Source organism: Pelophylax lessonae (assembly GCF_965119305.1).
Source record: "Pelophylax lessonae genome assembly, chromosome: 4".
Classification (NCBI taxonomy): domain Eukaryota; kingdom Metazoa; phylum Chordata; class Amphibia; order Anura; family Ranidae; genus Pelophylax; species Pelophylax lessonae.
In genome coordinates, this window is record NC_138771.1 from 584,246,748 (window position 1) to 584,265,744 (window position 18,997).

Genomic DNA, 18,997 nt, shown 5'->3' on the forward strand with positions numbered 1-18,997 from the left:
GGTAGGTATAGTGAGAGAGTTGGGTATTTAGCGAAGAAGTGTAGGATTCTTATATATGTGTAGTGGAGGTGTTTGGGGATATGGTGTGTCCGAACTAGTTCTAATTATAAAGCACACTGTAATAGTTAGCAAACTCATCTGCAATGGCTTGACGGCTCGTAATCTTACATTTAGAGGTGGGGTGTATGAGGTGGGGAATTCTGTTTTTCGTTTGGGCGGTCTTTAGTCTGTTAGCTAAGTGTTTACCAGCTCTGTTAGAATTGACACGTGAGTTTAAGTGAGCGAGGATGTCTATCGAATTGTTCCATGAGTAGGTCCCTGCTTGCTACATGTTGGATGCAGATTCCCTGTATGTATGCTTTATGGGCATTGCATAGGGGTGAATGGGTCTGAGACAGAGTGGGTGTTGTGGAAGAAGAATTCCCGGAGATGCTGAGACACAATCTTAAAAGCTTGGCAATCCTGTAACAGTTTAACATTGCTTCGCCACGATTAAATTCTAGGGAGGGGATTCCGCTCCTCAATCACGATGGAAATAGCTGCATGGTCTGACCATGTAATATCGTGGATGGAGGAGGAGTAAACCCTCTGTAGAAGCCATTGATCAGGTACGAAAAGGTCAACACGAGAGTATGAGTGGTGCCTAGAAGAAAAGAACGTGTAGTCCCATTTGCAGGCATGCCAGACATCATGTACCCCCTCTTTGTGGAATAAGTCTCGTGGAGAGTTGTGCCTCGCTCTGCATAAGGAGCTGGAGACTAGGTGAGGGTGCATGGTTACATTAAAGTCTCCACATATCAAGAGTTGACCGTACCTGATAGGGGAGATGAGTCTGAAGATTCTGCTTAGAAATTGCACTTGACATGTTTGACCCTTTTGGGGGGACCAGTGACATTAATGCAGTAATCAGTGCAAAAAATATGCAGTTAGGGGACTGATCTGTCCGCTGCATTGTTGCAGTCCCGCTAAAAATCGCTGATCGCCACCATTACAATTAAAAAAATAAATAAATAAAAAATAAAAATGACATCAATCTTTCCCCTAGTTTGTAGACATGATAACCGTTGCGCAAACCAATCAAAATATGCTTATTGGGATTTTAACAAAAATATGTATCAGAATACAAATTGGCTTAAAATTTTGAAAAGATTTGATTTTTAATTTAACATTAAGTTTAACATTTAATTTTTTTTTTTGGGAATGTTATGTAGCAGAAAGTGAAAAATATTGGTCTTTTTTTTTTTTTTTTTCAGAATTGTCGCTCTTCTTTTGTTTATAGTGCAAAAAATAAAAATCACACAGGTGATCAATTACCACCAAAAGGAAGCCTGCCGCATGCCCGCGCAATTGTCCGTTAAAGTAAGGCAGTGCCGAATCACAATAAATGGCCTGGTCATTAAGGGGGAACGTCTTCCAGCCCAGAAGTGGTTAAAAATAGCACAAAAGTGTCAGAGGGGAGTGAACATTTAAAGATTTACCTTTGTTAATGCTTTGTGAACAGTTGAGTTTTAAACTGGTATCCCTATGAACTGGCATTGGAGGTCACTTATGACACCACCAAATATTTTGACACTAAAACGCCATAAGAAAAATAATCAATCCAAAAAACAAACAAACAAAAAAGTAAATTTCCAAATGGCTCTATTGTATTCTAGCTACAGTGATATCTGCAAATATGCTTGTAGACCCAGTTGGTGCTCCAATAGGTGAGGGGACACTTGATATAGAACAAATGAATAAATTATCAATTTGCTGCCTTTTTTGTACTGACGTTTAGTTGTCTCAGGTAGAAGACCACCGGAGGTTCCAGGTGTGCTATATTGGGACTAGTGATGGCTCCACTTATAATGGGGGAATTGATCTCCTCTCTATCTTCATTGTCACTTTCTCCTAATGCCCCAAGAAGGCTGGCGTTCAACTTAGATTCCAATCCTTTATAGGAAATGAAGATTGCTCCATCTAGGAAGAAAATATGTACATGCGATAAAGATTGAACACAATAACACAGATGTGTATCTTTTTATAGAGTAATACTCCCACACATGAGTCCTTATTGAACATTATTTAATAAAAAAAAAATTACATTTAAGCATTTTTACAAAGTGAGCCAAGTTGGACAGCCTATGCAAATTGACACCTCAATGCTCAAAAATGTCAGTCCTGTTACATTTTTTTGCAGTGTAAAATGTCCATGCACACTAAAGAGAAAGTGGTAGTAACAGTAACACCCAGCATTGGTGTTGGAGGTTGCTATCGAAACCCCCAATGTTAGTGTCAGTGGATGGTATAACAACCCTAAGCATTGGTGTTGGAGGATGCTATAATAACCCGAAACATTAGTGTCAGTGGATGCTAAAATAACCCAAAGTATTGGTGTCAGTTGCCACAACAATATCCACCAGCACTGGTGTGAGTGGCCGCAATAACCACCAGCATTGGCGTCAGTGGCCACAATATTACCCTCAGTATTGGTGTCAGGTTCTACAATAATAAACTACACATTGGTATCAGTGACCACAATAATACCCCCAGCATTGCTGATTGTATTGAAGCATTTGACTACATATACAATTTTTTAAATGCTGCTTTAAAGTGGAATTTTACACCATGTACGATTCTGGTTTTCTTTTCCTTGAGTATAGATGGAACCCGCTCTGGAGATATCTCTCAGCTTATATAATTATGAGCCCTGTGGTGCCCATGTTACCTAATAATGTAATGATTTACAGTACATTAGCTTAGGTCATGGATTGAAGGCGAGTGGTGTCCAGAGGGAAGTGGCAGTACACCAGGATGATCACATTCATGATGTGGAGAGAAGTTAAGAGTGAACACTGTGGGAAAATTTACTAAAACTGGTGCACACAGAATTTGGTGCAGCTGTGCATAGTAACCAAACAGCTTCTAGATTTTATTGTCAAAGCTTAACTGAACAAGCTGAAGTTAGAAACTTATTGGGTACTATGCACAGCTGCACCAGATTCTGTGTGCACCAGTTTTAGTAGTTCTCCCCCTGTGTGTTCATTGATGTGTGAATCACTACACTGCATGATTACATGTTTATATTACTGGACACTGCTTTTTATGGACATTTTGTTATCGGTGTACGTTTGACACAGGTGTGCATATACAGTATATTCTTTCATGTTATACTATAATTTGACATAATATATAATATATTTTATTTAAACAAATACATAGCAGCTATATAATAGATATTTATTTAATTCAACGATGCACTGGCATAAGGGAATGGTGTGCTTTTTTCTATTTTTGCAAATACCCCCGCATTGGTAGCAGTGCCAGTCCCTCCACCTGCACTAGTGCTAAGTGGCATTGTTTATAACCCCCAACTGTATTGGTAGTCAGTGCCAGTGAACTTTATTCACCCAGCAGAGAGGTTACTTACCTGATTACACACTGTCCCAGCGCTCTCTATTCTCTCCCCAAAGAGGCTAGGACTTTATTTGTACTGTCGGGCAGAGATCACTCCACCTGACAATATAGTCTTTATTTCAGTGCCAGGTGCTGGAATACAGAGGGTATTTCAGCACTCGGCATCATGCTGAATTTCTGAAATATAACATGAAGGCCCTTTCATATAGGCATTCCGATGAGGTCTGTGTGTCAGTTTTTTTTTTTTTTTGTTTAGAATTGCAGTAAAAGGTGATTTCTGCAAAACTGTAATGGACTTCTGTCCCTTGAATATTGCTCTTATCATGATTACATAAAAGCGGTACTCACCTTTATCTCCACTCACATGTGTACAAGGGACCTGCATGGTGCTCCCTAGCACAGTTAAGGTTATGGAAGTTTCTCCTCCACTGCATATGTCTATGGCAGCCTTCATGTGAACCTCTGGAAGAAAGACAAAGAATCATGGATAGCTCATACAGTCACATTAATGAATATCTAGCCGTATGCATTTTATAATGCCTGATCATTCAAAAATGATTTGCCCTCTCTGGGGGATTTCTTCTTGCTTCCAGTTCTGTCTTACCCCTGTAAAAATAGACACGAAGTAAAGAAATATTTTCTCACTTCCTCTTTTGTCTGAAACTTGCCAAGTGGACAGGAAATTCGGTTAAATCACCAAAAAGGGGGCAAGGACTGATAAGGAAATTGCATATTTCATATTCCTTATTAAGGTTGGCCTCACAAATATCTAAGAAAGCTTCTAATATCTTGGTTATTCTGGTAACTTTTAGCAGACTCATGTGATTGGAAAGTGATTCTAAGCTGACTATGGACAAGTTAGCCCCCCCCTCTTTTCCTTACATTCAAGTTCTAAATACCACAGCCCAAACTGGAATAAGTTAGTCTCACACCAGAGCTTGCAAAACATGCAGGCGTCTTTGATCACTTGCATACCATGCTGTACATACGCAGATGGGACTCCGTGGTGGGAACAGCATCTTTAGTAAAGTATTCTTGTCATATTTTCTTTATTTGTCATTAGATTTAATACATGTTATACTTTTAAGTATTTGTGCAATCTCTCTTTGCAGATATCGAACACAACCTCAAAATGTGAAAAAACACTTGGTACCAGAAAAGTGGGGTATTTGATTTGTGTAAACAAGAGATACAAACATAATGCAGAATTGGCTAGTCTGTTTGTGTTGGGTTTAATGTTATGTTATTGTATTGTAAGCCATAGCACATTCAGAAAGCATAGAAAATGTACTATATACTTTGCTGGTTTAATGGAGATGCCTGTAGGTGATCGGATGCAAGCACTTTAGTTTGCGATTTTGTTTTTAGTTTCATAAATTGGGTGAGAGACTGATATACGAGTATGTATCTTCTGCAAGCCTCAATTTATGATAGCAAAAGTGTTGGACTCTGGACTATAGGCAAGTTTCAGAGCTTTCTTGAATTTCAAAATGATGAGCTGATGTTCAGAATAGTGATTACTGCAGTAGCGTAAGTTATGTATGTATATGTTGACCTCTTTGTGTTGTGTTAGCTAAATAATGATGAGGATTTGTTGCTTGTATGAAGATATGTTGAATGCATGTAGTTTTGTCTGTGTTAAATTTGACAATGTTGCCTGAATAAAGATGGAAAGGTAATGCTAAGTATGGCTGATATGTAAAATAGGTTTTGCTACTGATGTTTGAAGGTTATCCTGTGTCAGAAAGCATTTGGGAGATGAGAAGCTTGCTTGTGTCTTCAAATTCCTCACCCTTCCCTTTACATGCCTGTGTGTGTCTGTGTAAGAGAGGAGAGGTAAAGAGACATTGCAGACATCCCCTCCTTCTTAACCCCTTTTTAACGAAAGCCTATCGGTGAACAAGACAGTACTGAACATCTAAGAAATTAGAAATATACTGTTAAATGTGATGTTCAAATGTGGGTGGTGGTTTTGTAAAGCAAACTAAATGTTTAATTTTGTTGTTGAAATAATATCCTAGTTAAAGTTGTTAGTTGTTGCTATGTAACTCTAGTATTCATTTGAAACAAAGGAAAGAAAATGTCATGGTTCTTGCCATGTATTACAGACGGCCAGGCGTGGCCGCCGTTAAGTACCTGACATGGGATTCTGTCCTGTTATCCTACCTCTGAGCCACACTTCAGCTCATATGGATCCAGTCTTGTTAATATGGTATTGCCTGCAGCACTAGGGGGCTGGACTTCACCTGAGTATACTCCTGTCTCTCATTGTCCACCTGAAGCAAATTCCTCAATTAAGCAAGCTATAAAACACTGCCTCTCCCTTAGAGCAGTGTCAGTTCATTGCTGATCTTCGTTCCTGTTTGACAGACTTTGATCCTGTGTTCCTGATCTTTGTTCCAGATTGTTCCTGTTTGTCAGACTTTGTTCCTGTGTTCCTATTAATTGAGCGTGTGTTCCAGACTGACTCCGGCTTCCATCCTTACCTTCGCTCCTTGTTGTTCCTGCGATCCTTATCCGGACTCGTGTCATCCAGTGACTACAGTTATTCCTGGACTTCCCTTCCCATTGTATTCCTGCCGGTCCTGATTATTGGAGCACCTTCCCTGCCAAGCCCCTGTGCACAGATTCACAGCTCAGGTGGCTTTCTTACCTGGTCACCTTGGACTGTGGATATCTGCAAGGGTGAGCGTACATCTCTGTGTTACAGACTCCAACAAAGGTAAGCTCTGTGACAGAAAATGGCTGATTGAGGTTGACACTCTGTAAATTCCTGAAAGGCCGCCATGATCATTATAATTATTTAAATGTTTAGTTCTCCAGTCCAGTCTATTGGGTGTGGAAAGGGAGAAGGCTCCACCTACTGATAAAGCCTGTGTGTGTTTTTTTAATGGCAGTCAGTTGAACAAGATAGCTGACTAGACTAGACAAGTTGTGTATAACATGTTAACCACTTAAGCCCCGAAGGATTTGGCTGCTAAACGACCAGGGGGTATTTTGCGATTCGGCACTGCGTGACTTTAACGGACAATTGCGCGGTCGTGCGACGCTGTACCTAAACGAATTTGGCGTCCTTTTTTTCCCACAAACAGAGCTTTCTTTTGGTGGTATTTGATCACCTGTGCGATTTTTTTGATCATGCGCTATAAACAAAAAAAGAGCGTCAATTTTGCAAAAATAGCAATATTTTTCACATTTTTTTATATGAAATTCCCCCCCAAAAAAATGAAAAATCAAAATTTTTTTAACATTTTCGGCCAATTTGTTTTCTGCTACCTATGTTTGCTAAAACAAATCCCAAAAAGCGTATTTTGATTGGTTTGCGCAAAAGTTATCGCGTTTACTAACAAAGGGAAAGATTTTTGTCATTTTTGTTGTTTTTTTTTTTAACGCCTAATGGCGGCGATCTGTGATTTTTTTTGCGGTACTGCGACATTGGGGCGGACAGATCGGACCCTTGACTGACATTTTTGACACTTTTGGGGTTACCAGTGACATTTCTACAGTAATCAGTGCTATACATATGCACTGTTACTGTAAAAATACACTGGTAGTGAAGGGGTTAACTTTATTTGGGAGGGAGGGGCTGTGTGTGTCCCTAGGGGCGTGCTTTCTACTGTGATTGGCTGTGGCTTGAGCTGTAAGGACACTGATCAACGGATCTACATAGCAGATCCGTGTGATCAGTGTCTTTACACCGAGGAGAATGACAGGCAGCTTGTTTGCACAAGCTGCCTGACTTTCTCCCTCTCCCCCGCCGATCGCAGAGTGGCCGGCGGACATCGAGTCCGCCGGTCACACGCGCGGGGGGGTCCGTGACCACGCGGGAGCAGGAGCGTGCCTCCGGGGGCGCGCGCTCGCTCCCTAGACCCTCACAAGCAAGCGACGTAGACCTACGTCAGTTTGCCTGTGAGGGGCTGACCGCCCACGTAGATAGTCGTGCGGCGGTCGGCAAGTGGTTAAATGTATGACCCAAGTAAAGAGTAACAGCATAAGATAGGACAACAGTAAATGATTACAGGAGATAAATATGTATATCTACTTTGTATTGTCCTTATTGGTGACTGTAATGAAGTGTGATATTTTAGAACAACACTAATGATTGTTTATACGTTTTTTCGTTAATAAAGATGGAACTGTGCGTAGAAGATTCCAAGACCTGTATAGTTAGGATTAAATGAGAGGCTGAGATTGTTAATTAAAAATGGATTTGGTGATGTATAATCTTTATGAACACATTATAAATGTTACTATAAATGTAATTTCAAACATGATGAATTATTACCAACTTTTGATGGACATCCTTTAATGAAAATCCTACATGGTGATAATTAACTAATTAATTAAAATTAGCTAATTTAATATGGATAGAAAAGACTGCACTCCATATGTTTTGTATTGTATGAAAGTGTTTTTTATAAGTTGTTTGTTGCTAACCATTCATTTATTTATAGGAGGGAAATGTAATGATAACCCACTAAGACCTTTCATTTTGTTTAGTTCTAGATAGTACTAAACAGCTTCAATCCACCTGCCTGATATAGTTTGATGTCCAAAAACTAAAGAGTAAGATTACAGCCTCCACTGAGAACTTGCGTCCTCTTATTGTTGTTGATATTTTGTTTGCCTATTGCAATGTAGTAATAGTTTTTGTTAGAACCGATTGTAAGCAGAGCAGCTAATAATCTTGAAGCTGCATGATGAATATCTAAGTTTTTTTTTTTTTACTAAGTTGAATAATTTGAAACAAGAGAAAACTAGTGTTTGATTATTAGTAAGATTGTTTTCGCATCTGGGATGGTATATTATTTTTAATGATTTGGGGAATGTAAGAATACCCAAACACAAAACATGTGGTTGTATATCTTCTTGTACTGTTCCTGTTACCTGTGTGTTCCGGCTGGATTATGGCAGCATGTACTTTGATATATTCTGCCATAATCCTTGTAATGGAACTGTAAGGCAGAACCACTGTTGGAGTGTGCATAAGTTTGAAAAAACAGAATCCACAGGATGTGCACAGTACAGAGAGAGAATGGGTGATACTAAAAGTTAAAGGTTTAACTGGGGTTTTACACATAACTGGGGTTTGATTTGAAATACATTTTTCTACATGATTCATTATGGAAAAAAGTAACTTTATGTAGACTCATAGATGTTAGTTTCAATCAGAGGTAATCATAATTTTGCAAGGGATACATTAAGATGTTCTAGTACATATACAGTCAGTTATATCTGACATTCAGCGATCCTTTGGTCACCATGTTTGATACACTTGGTTGAGGTTTTCCTAAAATCTTCCTTGTAATTGATTATGAAATGAGACAGGTCGACACAATTGGTTTTCCCCAATGCTCCCAAATTGCTTGGATTTGGAACTGGCATGTAGAGTAAGGTGACACATTATGTATGGGTAATTTGTACACACATACTGGGGTAATTGTAGACAAAAGCCTGCCAGAATATCCTTAGAGTGTGGGAGGAGACCAGAGTGCACACATTAAGTAGTTTTAAGTTGGGCCTATGGTATATAGGCATTGTTATTAGTTATGAAATGTTTGACTGACAGTCTTGGTAACACACCTGCCTTGACGCCAACCACAAGCATATTGGATAAAGGAGACAAACGCTTTTCTTTATCTTTATCTGTATCTGTAATTATCTTTAATGTTATACTTTTAATATAATTTTGTGTGATCTCTATTTGCACATATCAAACAACAGAACCCCAAAACAAGACAAAACAAGGACAGCAATAAAAAGTTGACAAAGTTGTAACCCTTAATACTTTATAAAATCTTAAAAAAGATTTAGCTACATTTTTAAGGACTTTGACCCCCAATATTAACTGAAACTAACCTATACCTAAAGCACATCTAAAGCTAAACCTAATCTAGATTTTTGGTCACATCACATGCTTTAATTTTATAAAAATCAGCTTTGTAACAGCAATGCAAACAATAGTACTTTTTGACAATCCAATATGTTTACTTGTGTAGCACCCTCCTAGGTAGGTGCTAGGAAAAAGTGTATTGTGGCCCTGTCTGCTTATCAGGGGGCCTTTGATCACTCAGCTAGACTGTCATGTGTTTCCAGGGGTGACTGTTGTGTCTGGGGAGTCTCCCCACTGTGTCTAATGAGGGCTCTCATTGGACAGTGGAGGAAACCTGGCCAATGGCACTTTAGGGCTTGTATCCATCCCAGAGGGCAGAGTCTGCCACAATGCATCCTGGGTGGGGGTATAAGTCTGAGGGGAGCACATGACGGGGCATCTTTGGTGGGAAGCAGAGTCCCAGGAGGGGGGTGATGGCTGTCTCTGCTCCTGTCAGTGCAAGGAAAGGTGTCCTTGGCGGTCTGCCTAGAGGACAGAAGGTTGAGCTGAGCTGCAGAGAGGGATCCAGTGTGCTGTGGACCGAGTGGAGCTGCTGGGGCAGGAGTCTCCAGGAAAACAGTGTTGTGAGTACTGTAAACTGCCCAGGGGTCTGCCTAGGATAGGGGACCACCCCAGAAGGTCAGAGGGATCCAGGAGCCAGCTAACCAGGTGAAGGCTTAGAAATGGGATGCCAGAGTCTAAGCCCTGAAGAGAAGTATGTGAGTAAAGAGGGCACCAGTGCGGGCCCTGAACTGTTAAGCGTTGCAGCAGATATTCAAATAGCTACCTCAGAGGAAAGTGTCAAGGGAGCTTCTATAAGGACTCTGTACTACAAGGAAGTGGCAGGAGTCAGTTCGGTGCTATCAGACCACAAGTCAGCGTTCATTAGCGCCAACCGGTGTTGACCACCATTCAGCCAGCGTCAAGTCAACGTCAGCAGGCATTTTTCAGTTGATCCCCTAACTTTGTGCATAGTTGAGCCAGAAGAGTATCACACTTATCCCTTCTCCCATCCAAGTTCTCAATAAACCAAAAAAACCCAAAGATAACAGACTGGTTCTTGTCTCAGTACTTGGAGAAGATGCCTAATTGCGCTATTATTGCTAGCGGTAACCCTGGCGGACCCATATCCAGCAAAACGTCTGGGAATCCTGCTAAACTTCCCAAATCTCCTTTCATGTTGTGAGTGCCGTCTGTCTGGTGGCTATCTCTTTTAACAACATTCTGGATTCTCCTTTGCTGTTTAGTTTAGGTTCCTAGGGACTACATATTCCATGGTACATTGCTGCTTGCAAGCAGTGGTTCTGCCTCCTGAAACTCCTCCTCTCAGCACCTCTGTAGTTCAGAAGGCAGTCTCCATGAAACGTGTAGGAGTAGGCTAGAAATTATTGAAATTCAATGTGGAAATAAATTTACGACTGATGATATGCTTTGACTTTGAAAATACATGAGCTCAGTTCTGGAAAGACTGAGTTTATAGAAGTGGTGTGCCATCCATACTAATATGTCAGTTAGTAAATTAGTGATGCAGTGATGCACAGGGAGACTGACGGGGTGATCAGAGGGATAGAGGGATAGATTTGGGTGTTGTCACCAAAGCAATGGTATTGGAATCTGTGGGAGACGGATCAGCTGATCCAAGGAGAAGGTATAGATAGAGAATAGAGGAGGTATGAGGATGGATGCTTGGGGGACCTCTACAAAAGGAGGAAGAGGAGAGAAGGAGTTGAAAGGGACACTTAAGATACAGTAAGAGGAGAACCAGCAAAAAGCAGAGTCAAAGATGACAGGGGAGTGGAGTTTTTTTGAGGAGAAATGGATGGTCAACTGTATCAAAAGCAACAGAGAGGTCTAAGAGTAGGTTAAAGGGTCAAGAAGGTTGTTATCAATCAGGTAGTTGTAGACTAGGAATTCTAAGAGATTAGAGGTAAAAGGGGCAAGGAGATGGGTCTTCGGTTGTTCAAATGGGTGGATGGGTGGAGGGCTTTTTAAGTACAGGGATGACCTATACATGTTTTAGAGGGTTGGGGATGATGCCATTAGAGGGGGAAATTGAAGATGCGAGCTAGAGAGTGTAGGATACAGCAAGAGGGTGATTGAAGTAGTTGTGAGGGAACAGGCACCAGGAAGCATGTGGTTAGGTGGGCATTAGAAAAATGATAAATTGTGTTAGAAGTTGTATGATGTAAAAGTCTTGAATGTATGAACATGTACAGCATATTTGCTGTCTATATACAGTGTTATCCATCCACTTACCCAGCTCAGGCATACTGATGTTTTCATTTTTAGGGTGTTTTGAGAATTTTACCAACAGTGAGGTCTCCACAGCCTCCACTATGGAAGAGACAGCTGAACGCAGCTCTGAAGCAGTCATATTGTTCAAGATCGTGTGGTTAAGAATTTGTGTGAACTCCTTAGCAACTTGCTATGAAAAAAAAAGTCAGGGCAATGAAAGACATACAGGATACAGATATCTACATAAATCTATAGCGAAACATATAGAGAGCCCTTGCCCAATGAGGATAATTATAATCAAAAAAGGGGACTTCCTTAAATTGTTGGCCACTTCCACAACCCTAGCCATGCCTGTTAAGGAAAATGAAAATTGTCCGGGTTAGACTTTCTTGGCCAATAACAACTATTCGTCCTGACATAGGCAATGTTTTCACAACTTGGCTAACTATTTTCTAATATCTGCAGACAGCTGTAGACTCAAAAAATAGTATAAACAAATAAGTTCACTATATTCACTATATTCTTAAGAAGCTCATATGATTATTTTTTTCTGTTCAACCAGTGGGTTAAATGAAAAAAAAAAATCCCCCATTCCCCCATCCATGATCCTTCTGTTTTGCCTTCTCCTCTGACTTTCCCACTATCAGAATACACTGATCAGCATTGCCGGCTATAGCAGATATAGCAGAAGTAGATCGACTTCTGTACAACCACCCCGGCCATACATGCATGGAATTCATCCGGTCCCTGTTGAACCAACCAAATTTTGATCCATGTATGGCAGGTTGATTAGTGAAAAATACTAGAAATTATCGAGATAATAGGACAGCTGATAAGTTCCAGGGAAAGTCTCATTAGATCCACATTATTGCATTAGTCAAACCAGGCACGCGTATTCCAGAGAGCACTAGGTCCGCTTAGTAAAGATAAGAAGAGAACAATCAGCTTTCACCCAAGAGTTTGAAAATGAACGCTGGCCTTGAAAAAGTCTCTTTCGGGGCTGTAAATACCTAATGTAATGATGTATGATAACCTCTGCCTACTAGAACCACAAATGTGATGTCTGTAGAAATTTGGTTAACCTGTGAGAGAAAAGGGGCTTCGGTTGATAGGCAAATGTATAATGCAGAACTCATTTTCAGGTGCATTCAGCATTCATTTGGGATTTGTTTAGATTAGTAAAGAGTTCCATCTGAGCTTCTTCATAGGTAATTCTGACCAGAATTTCACTTCCTTCTGACTTGAAATTGACTCCCTTTCTAAGCTTAAAGTTGATTTTGCATTCTCTTTGACCTTCATGGGGAAAAAATCTATTGTTGCAAAAACAAAAGCCTGTGTACACAGACCCTAAAACTGCTGAATCATGTAGATCAGGACACTGTGCATGCGTGGGTTTTCAATGAGGAACAGCGCTCATTCCCGTAATGCTGCGAGAGAGAGCTCAACATATGGAACATCCCAGATTTTGGGCAGGATGGAGCTGATCACTAAGGCAGCCCATACATGAATCCGTTTTTTTGTTTAACTAGTAGGTTGAATGAAAAAAACTGACTTGATTCCCCCATTCACACATTTAAGGTGGATAGAGGAATCGTTGCCGTAGTGGGCGGATGGTGCGACCAACATAGAGTAGTCCACAGGGACAGGTCAGGCAGTAGATCACGTAATCAGTAGAGCAGTTGTAGAATTCTTCCAAACGGTAAGTCTTATTCTTATGGGTGAAATGTTTTTTACCATGTCGCACAAAGGCACATGTTTTGCATAAAGGCTTGTTACATTGATACATGCCCTTTAAGGGAATGAGGCATAGTGGATTATGGACTTTTTTAGTTTTGAGACGGCTGGGTGCAATTTTGTTTTTTACGGTGGGAGCCCTACGGTAAGTAACTCTAGGTTTGTGACCTAAACTGGGTAAAAGATGGGGGTCCTGTAATAGAATGTTCCAGTGTTTCTGTAGTATGGATTCCATTTTCCTGTAGCGGCAGTGGAATCTGGTGATAAACCTCGGAGTGGATTCATCATATTTAGCTGTATTTTTGGGGGGTTTACCAGGCAGGAAGGTGGTGTAAGCTTGATTGACCAATTGGTCAGGGTAACCCTTATACCTAAACTTGGCTCTCAAAGCATCACTCTGTGTGATGTAATCTATATCCCTGGTACAGTTCTACCTGGTACAGGATAGCTATCTTTGGTTGTCCCTGGACGTTAATTCCCTTTATACGTCCATCCCCCATGATATAGGTCTGCGGGCGACACAACACTTTTTATTAAAAGATCCTATGCTCAATAACCGACAAGCCACCTTTATCCTTGATGCCACCGATTTTTGTCTTAGGCATAACTACTTCTGTTTTAATGGCGACTTCTACCTTCAGACCCATGGTACCGCCATGGGCGCTAACTTCGCGCCCTCCTACGCTAACCTGACCATGGGTTTCTGGGAAGAATCCTTCATTTGGCACAACAAACCTTTTGCTCAATATCTAGTTTTTTACGGCCGTTACATAGACGATATCATTATCATCTGGGACGGTCCTCCATCCTCGATTGATGATTTTGTCATCCACTGCAACACCAATGATTTCGGTCTTGCCTTTACTTCACTGTCAATCAAATTTACACCACCTTCCTGCCAGGTAAACCCCCCAAAAATACAGCTAAATATGATGAATCCACTCCGAGGTTTATCACCAGATTCCACTGCCGCTACAGGAAAATGGAATCCATACTACAGAAACACTGGAACATTCTATTACAGGACCCCCATCTTTTACCCAGTTTAGGTCACAAACCTAGAGTTACTTACCGTAGGGCTCCCACCCTAAAAAACAAAATTGCACCCAGTCGTCTCAAAACTAAAAAAGTCCATAATCTACTATGCCTAATTCCCTTAAAGGGCATGTATCGATGTAACAAGGCTTTATGCAAAACATGTGCCTTTGTGCGACATGGTAAAAAACATTTCACCCATAAGAATAAGACTTACCGTTTGGAAGAATTCTACAACTGTTCTACTGATTACGTGATCTACTGCCTGACCTATCCCTGTGGACTACTCTATGTTGGTCGCACCATCCGCCCACTACGGCAACGATTTGGTCACCATTGCAGGTTTGTGGAGGAGGGTTGTGACCAACAGCGTACCACGCCATTTCCTCGAGTTCCACAACAAGTCCACATCAGGATTGGAGGTTTGGGTAATAGAGTCTATCCCCAAACTTTCATCTGAGGCTGAACGATTTGCCAAAGTATGCCAACGAGAGACATTTTGGATCTATACCCTTGATTCACTTTCACCCAAGGGTTTAAACGAAGAGCTAGATGTTAACACCATATTATGATTAGAGCCGATGTATGTCTTTTTACCTTGTTAAATAACCATTTTCTATATATTTTTTTTTATGCGATTTTATTTGTATGCAATTTTTTTTCTGGTGTTTATTTTCTTATTGCCGCCTTAAGTATTGTGGTCCCACTGTCCAGCCCATTTATAATGGCCACTTTAAGTCCATCTGTATCCGCCCAGCTTGAGTGCTGGCTTCCTATAAACTTGTTCAGCTCTTCTGTGTCATGCCACTGCACTTGAGAAAGGAGCGCGCACGCCCTGTGAGGCTACTGCGCACGCTCGGAAACGCATTGTGCGATTGGCTGCTGGATCTGTCACGCTGGGCTCCCCTATCTGTTGGCGCCGGATGTACCGAGGAGCAGGGCACCCTTCTGAAGCCGACAGCCATCCTACCTAACGTTCTCTCGGCTCACCAGGTGTCTCCCTGAGGAACAGAACACCTCCCTGAAGCTGCTGGCCATCCTACTATATGGTCTCTTGGCTCTCCAGACATCTCCCTCCTTCACCATCCCCTGCACCACCTCTTGGAGCCACAAACATCCAGCCGTGGACCCCTGTGTTCCTGCAGACCACCTAACAGATGAGCTATTTTATACTGTTTTAAATGTGAGCAGCTTTCCTGTACCTGCATTACCCTTTTAATTAAACTGATAACACTTAGAGGCGCTCTGCTTTTTGTTTTTATTTTCACTTGCAGAGCTGACTTCTCTCTGCAGCTGAGCTGGCCCTGAGTGTAATCTATTTCAGCCATCAACTACACCAGACTAATGACCAGTGATGGAAGTAACTGCGTTAAAGTAAACGGCGTTACTTAACGCAGTTACTTTAGAGGGTAACGAGTAATCTAACCGACTACTCGTCCCCTCAAGTTAATGCCGTTGAAATTACTTTGGCTACGTTACCGCAATTACATCCACCGCCACTAGATTGCAGTAGTGTAATTCCTCCTCTCCTCTATGACCGAGGGCGGCGCTGTCCGCAGCACTGGCCTCAGTCAATGAGAGAGAGAAGCAGCAGCACAGGCCTGGAGGAGGAGGACGGAGCCAGACAGACCCCAGTGTGCTGGGCTGGCCACCACCAACACCAACAGCCAGGCAGCACCTCCACCAGCAGCCAGGCAGCACCTCCACCAACAGCCAGCGACCACCACCACCAGCAGCTAAGCAGCACTGCAGCAGCACAACAGGTACCGAAACAAAAAAACCTCAGTCACAGACAGTCAAGACAGGAGAACTCAGGACTCAGACCGCCACAGTGCGCCACACCACCACCAGCCACCACCACCTACCCACCCTATACACCCATCGACCCCTATATACACCTACCCACCTTCCCTATACACCCACTGACCCCTATATACACCTACCCATCCACTCTATACATCCACTGACCCCTATATACACCTACCCATCCTTCCTATACACCCACTGACCCCTATATACACCTACCCACCCTCCCTATACACCCACTGACCCCTATATACACCTACCCACCCTCCCTATACACCCACTGACCCCAATATACACCTACCCACCCTCCCTATACACCCACTCACCCCTATATACACCTACCCATCCACTCTATACACCCACTGACCCCTATACAGTATACACCTACCCACCCTCCCTATACACCCACTGACCCCGATATACACCTACCCACCCTCCCTATACACCCACTCACCCCTATATACACCTACCCATCCACTCTATTCACCCCCTGACACCTATATACACCTAACCACCCTCCCTATACACCCACTGACCCCGATATACACCTACCACTCTCTCTATACACCCACTCACCCCTATATACACCTACCCATCCACTCTATACACCCACTGACCCCTATATACACCTACCCACCCTCCCTATACACCCACTGACCCCTATATACACCTACCCACCCTCCCTATACACCCACTCACCCCTATATACACCTACCCATCCACTCTATACACCCACTGACCCCTATATACACCTACCCACCCTCCCTATACACCCACTGACCCCTATATACACCTACCCACTCTCCCTATACACCCACTGACCCCGATATACACCTACCCACCCTCCCTATACACCCACTCACCCCTATATACACCTACCCATCCACTCCATACACCCACTGACCCCTATATACACCTACCCACCCTCCCTATACACCCACTGACCCCTATATACACCTACCCACTCTCCCTATACACCCACTGACCCCGATATACACCTACCCACCCTCCCTATACACCCACACACCCCTATATACACCTACCCATACACTCTATACATCCACTGACCCCTATATACAACTACCCACCCTCCCTATACACCCACTGACCCCTATATACACCTACCCACCCTCCCTATACACCCACTGACCTCGATATACACCTACCCACCCTCCCTATACACCCACTCACCCCTATATACACCTACCCATCCACTCTATACACCCACTGACACCCATATACACCTACCCACCCTCCCTATACACCCACTGACCCCGATATACACCTACCCACCCTCCCTATACACCCACTCACCCCTATATACACCTACCCATCTACGCTATACACCCACTGACCCATATATACACCTACCCACCCTCCCTATACACCCACTGACCCCTATATACACCTACCCACTCTCCCTATACACCCACTGACCCCGATATACACCTACCCACCCTCCCTATACACCCACTCACCCTTATATACACCTACCCATCCACGCTATACACCCACTGACCCCTATATACACCTACCCACCCTCCCTATACACCCACTGACCCCTATATACACCTACCCACCCTCCCTATACACCCGCTGACCCATATATACACCTACCCACCCTCCCTATACACCACTGACGCCTATATACACCTACCCACCCTCCCTATACACCCACTGACCCCTATATACACCTACCCACCCTCCCTATACACCCACTGACCCCTATATACACCTACCACCCTCCCTATACACCCACTGACCCCTATATACACCTACCCACCCTCCCTATACACCCACTGACCCCTATATACACCTACCCACCCATCCCTATACACCCACTGACCCCTATATACACCTACCCACCCTCCCTATACACCCACTGACCCCTATATACACCTACCCACCCTCCCTATGCACCCACTGACCCCGATATACACCTACCCACCCTCCCTATACACCCACTGACCCCTATATACACCTACCCACCCTCCCTATACACCCACTGACCCATATATACACCTACCCACCCTCCCTATACACCGACTGACCCCTATATACACCTACCCACCCACTCTATACACCCACTGACCCCTATATACACCTACCCACCCTCCCTATACACCCACTGACCCCTATATACACCTACCCACCCTCCCTATACCCCCACTGACCCCTGTATACACCTACCCACCCTCCCTATACACCCACTGACCCCTATATACACCTCCCCACCCACTCTATACACCCACTGACCCCTATATACACCTACCCACCCTCCCTATACACCCACTTACCCATATATACACCTACCCACCCTCCCTATACACCCACTGACCCCTATATACACCTACCCACCCTCCCTATACACCCACTGACCCCTATATACACCTACCCACCCTCCCTATACACCCACTGACCCCTATATACACCTACCCACCCTCCCTATACACCCACTGACCCCTATATACACCTACCCACCCTCCCTATACACCCACTGACCCATATATACACCTACCCACCCACTCTATACACCCACTGACCCATATATACACCTACCCACCCTCCCTATACACCCACTGACCCCTATATACACCTACCCACTCTCCCTATACACCCACTGACCCCTATATACACCTACCCACTCTCCCTATACACCCACTGACCCCGATATACACCTACCCACCCTCCCTATACACCCACTCATCCCTATATACACCTACCCATACACTCTATACATCCACTGACCCCTATATACACCTACCCACCCTCCCTATACACCCACTGACCCCTATATACACCTACCCACCCTCCCTATACACCCACTGACCCCTATATACACCTACCCACCCTCCCTATACACCCACTGACCCCTGTATACACCTACCCACCCTCCCTATACACCCACTGACCCCTATA

At 43.2% G+C, this 18,997-nt stretch overlaps 1 protein-coding gene across 1 annotated transcript in view; it reads right to left on the bottom strand.

The window, feature by feature from the left end:
- The window catches only part of LOC309554173 (adhesion G protein-coupled receptor E1-like), a 51,304-nt gene that overhangs the window by 31,293 nt on the left and 1,014 nt on the right, over positions 1–18,997 (bottom strand). Inside the window, exons 2-4 of the mRNA XM_082255790.1 lie at positions 11,525–11,693; positions 3,745–3,858; positions 1,772–1,959 (exon numbers count right to left, since the gene is read on the bottom strand). Coding sequence (XP_082111916.1) covers positions 1,772–1,959; positions 3,745–3,858; positions 11,525–11,642 — 420 coding nt within the window. The 5' untranslated portion in view covers positions 11,643–11,693. The remainder of the gene's footprint in view (positions 1–1,771; positions 1,960–3,744; positions 3,859–11,524; positions 11,694–18,997) is intronic.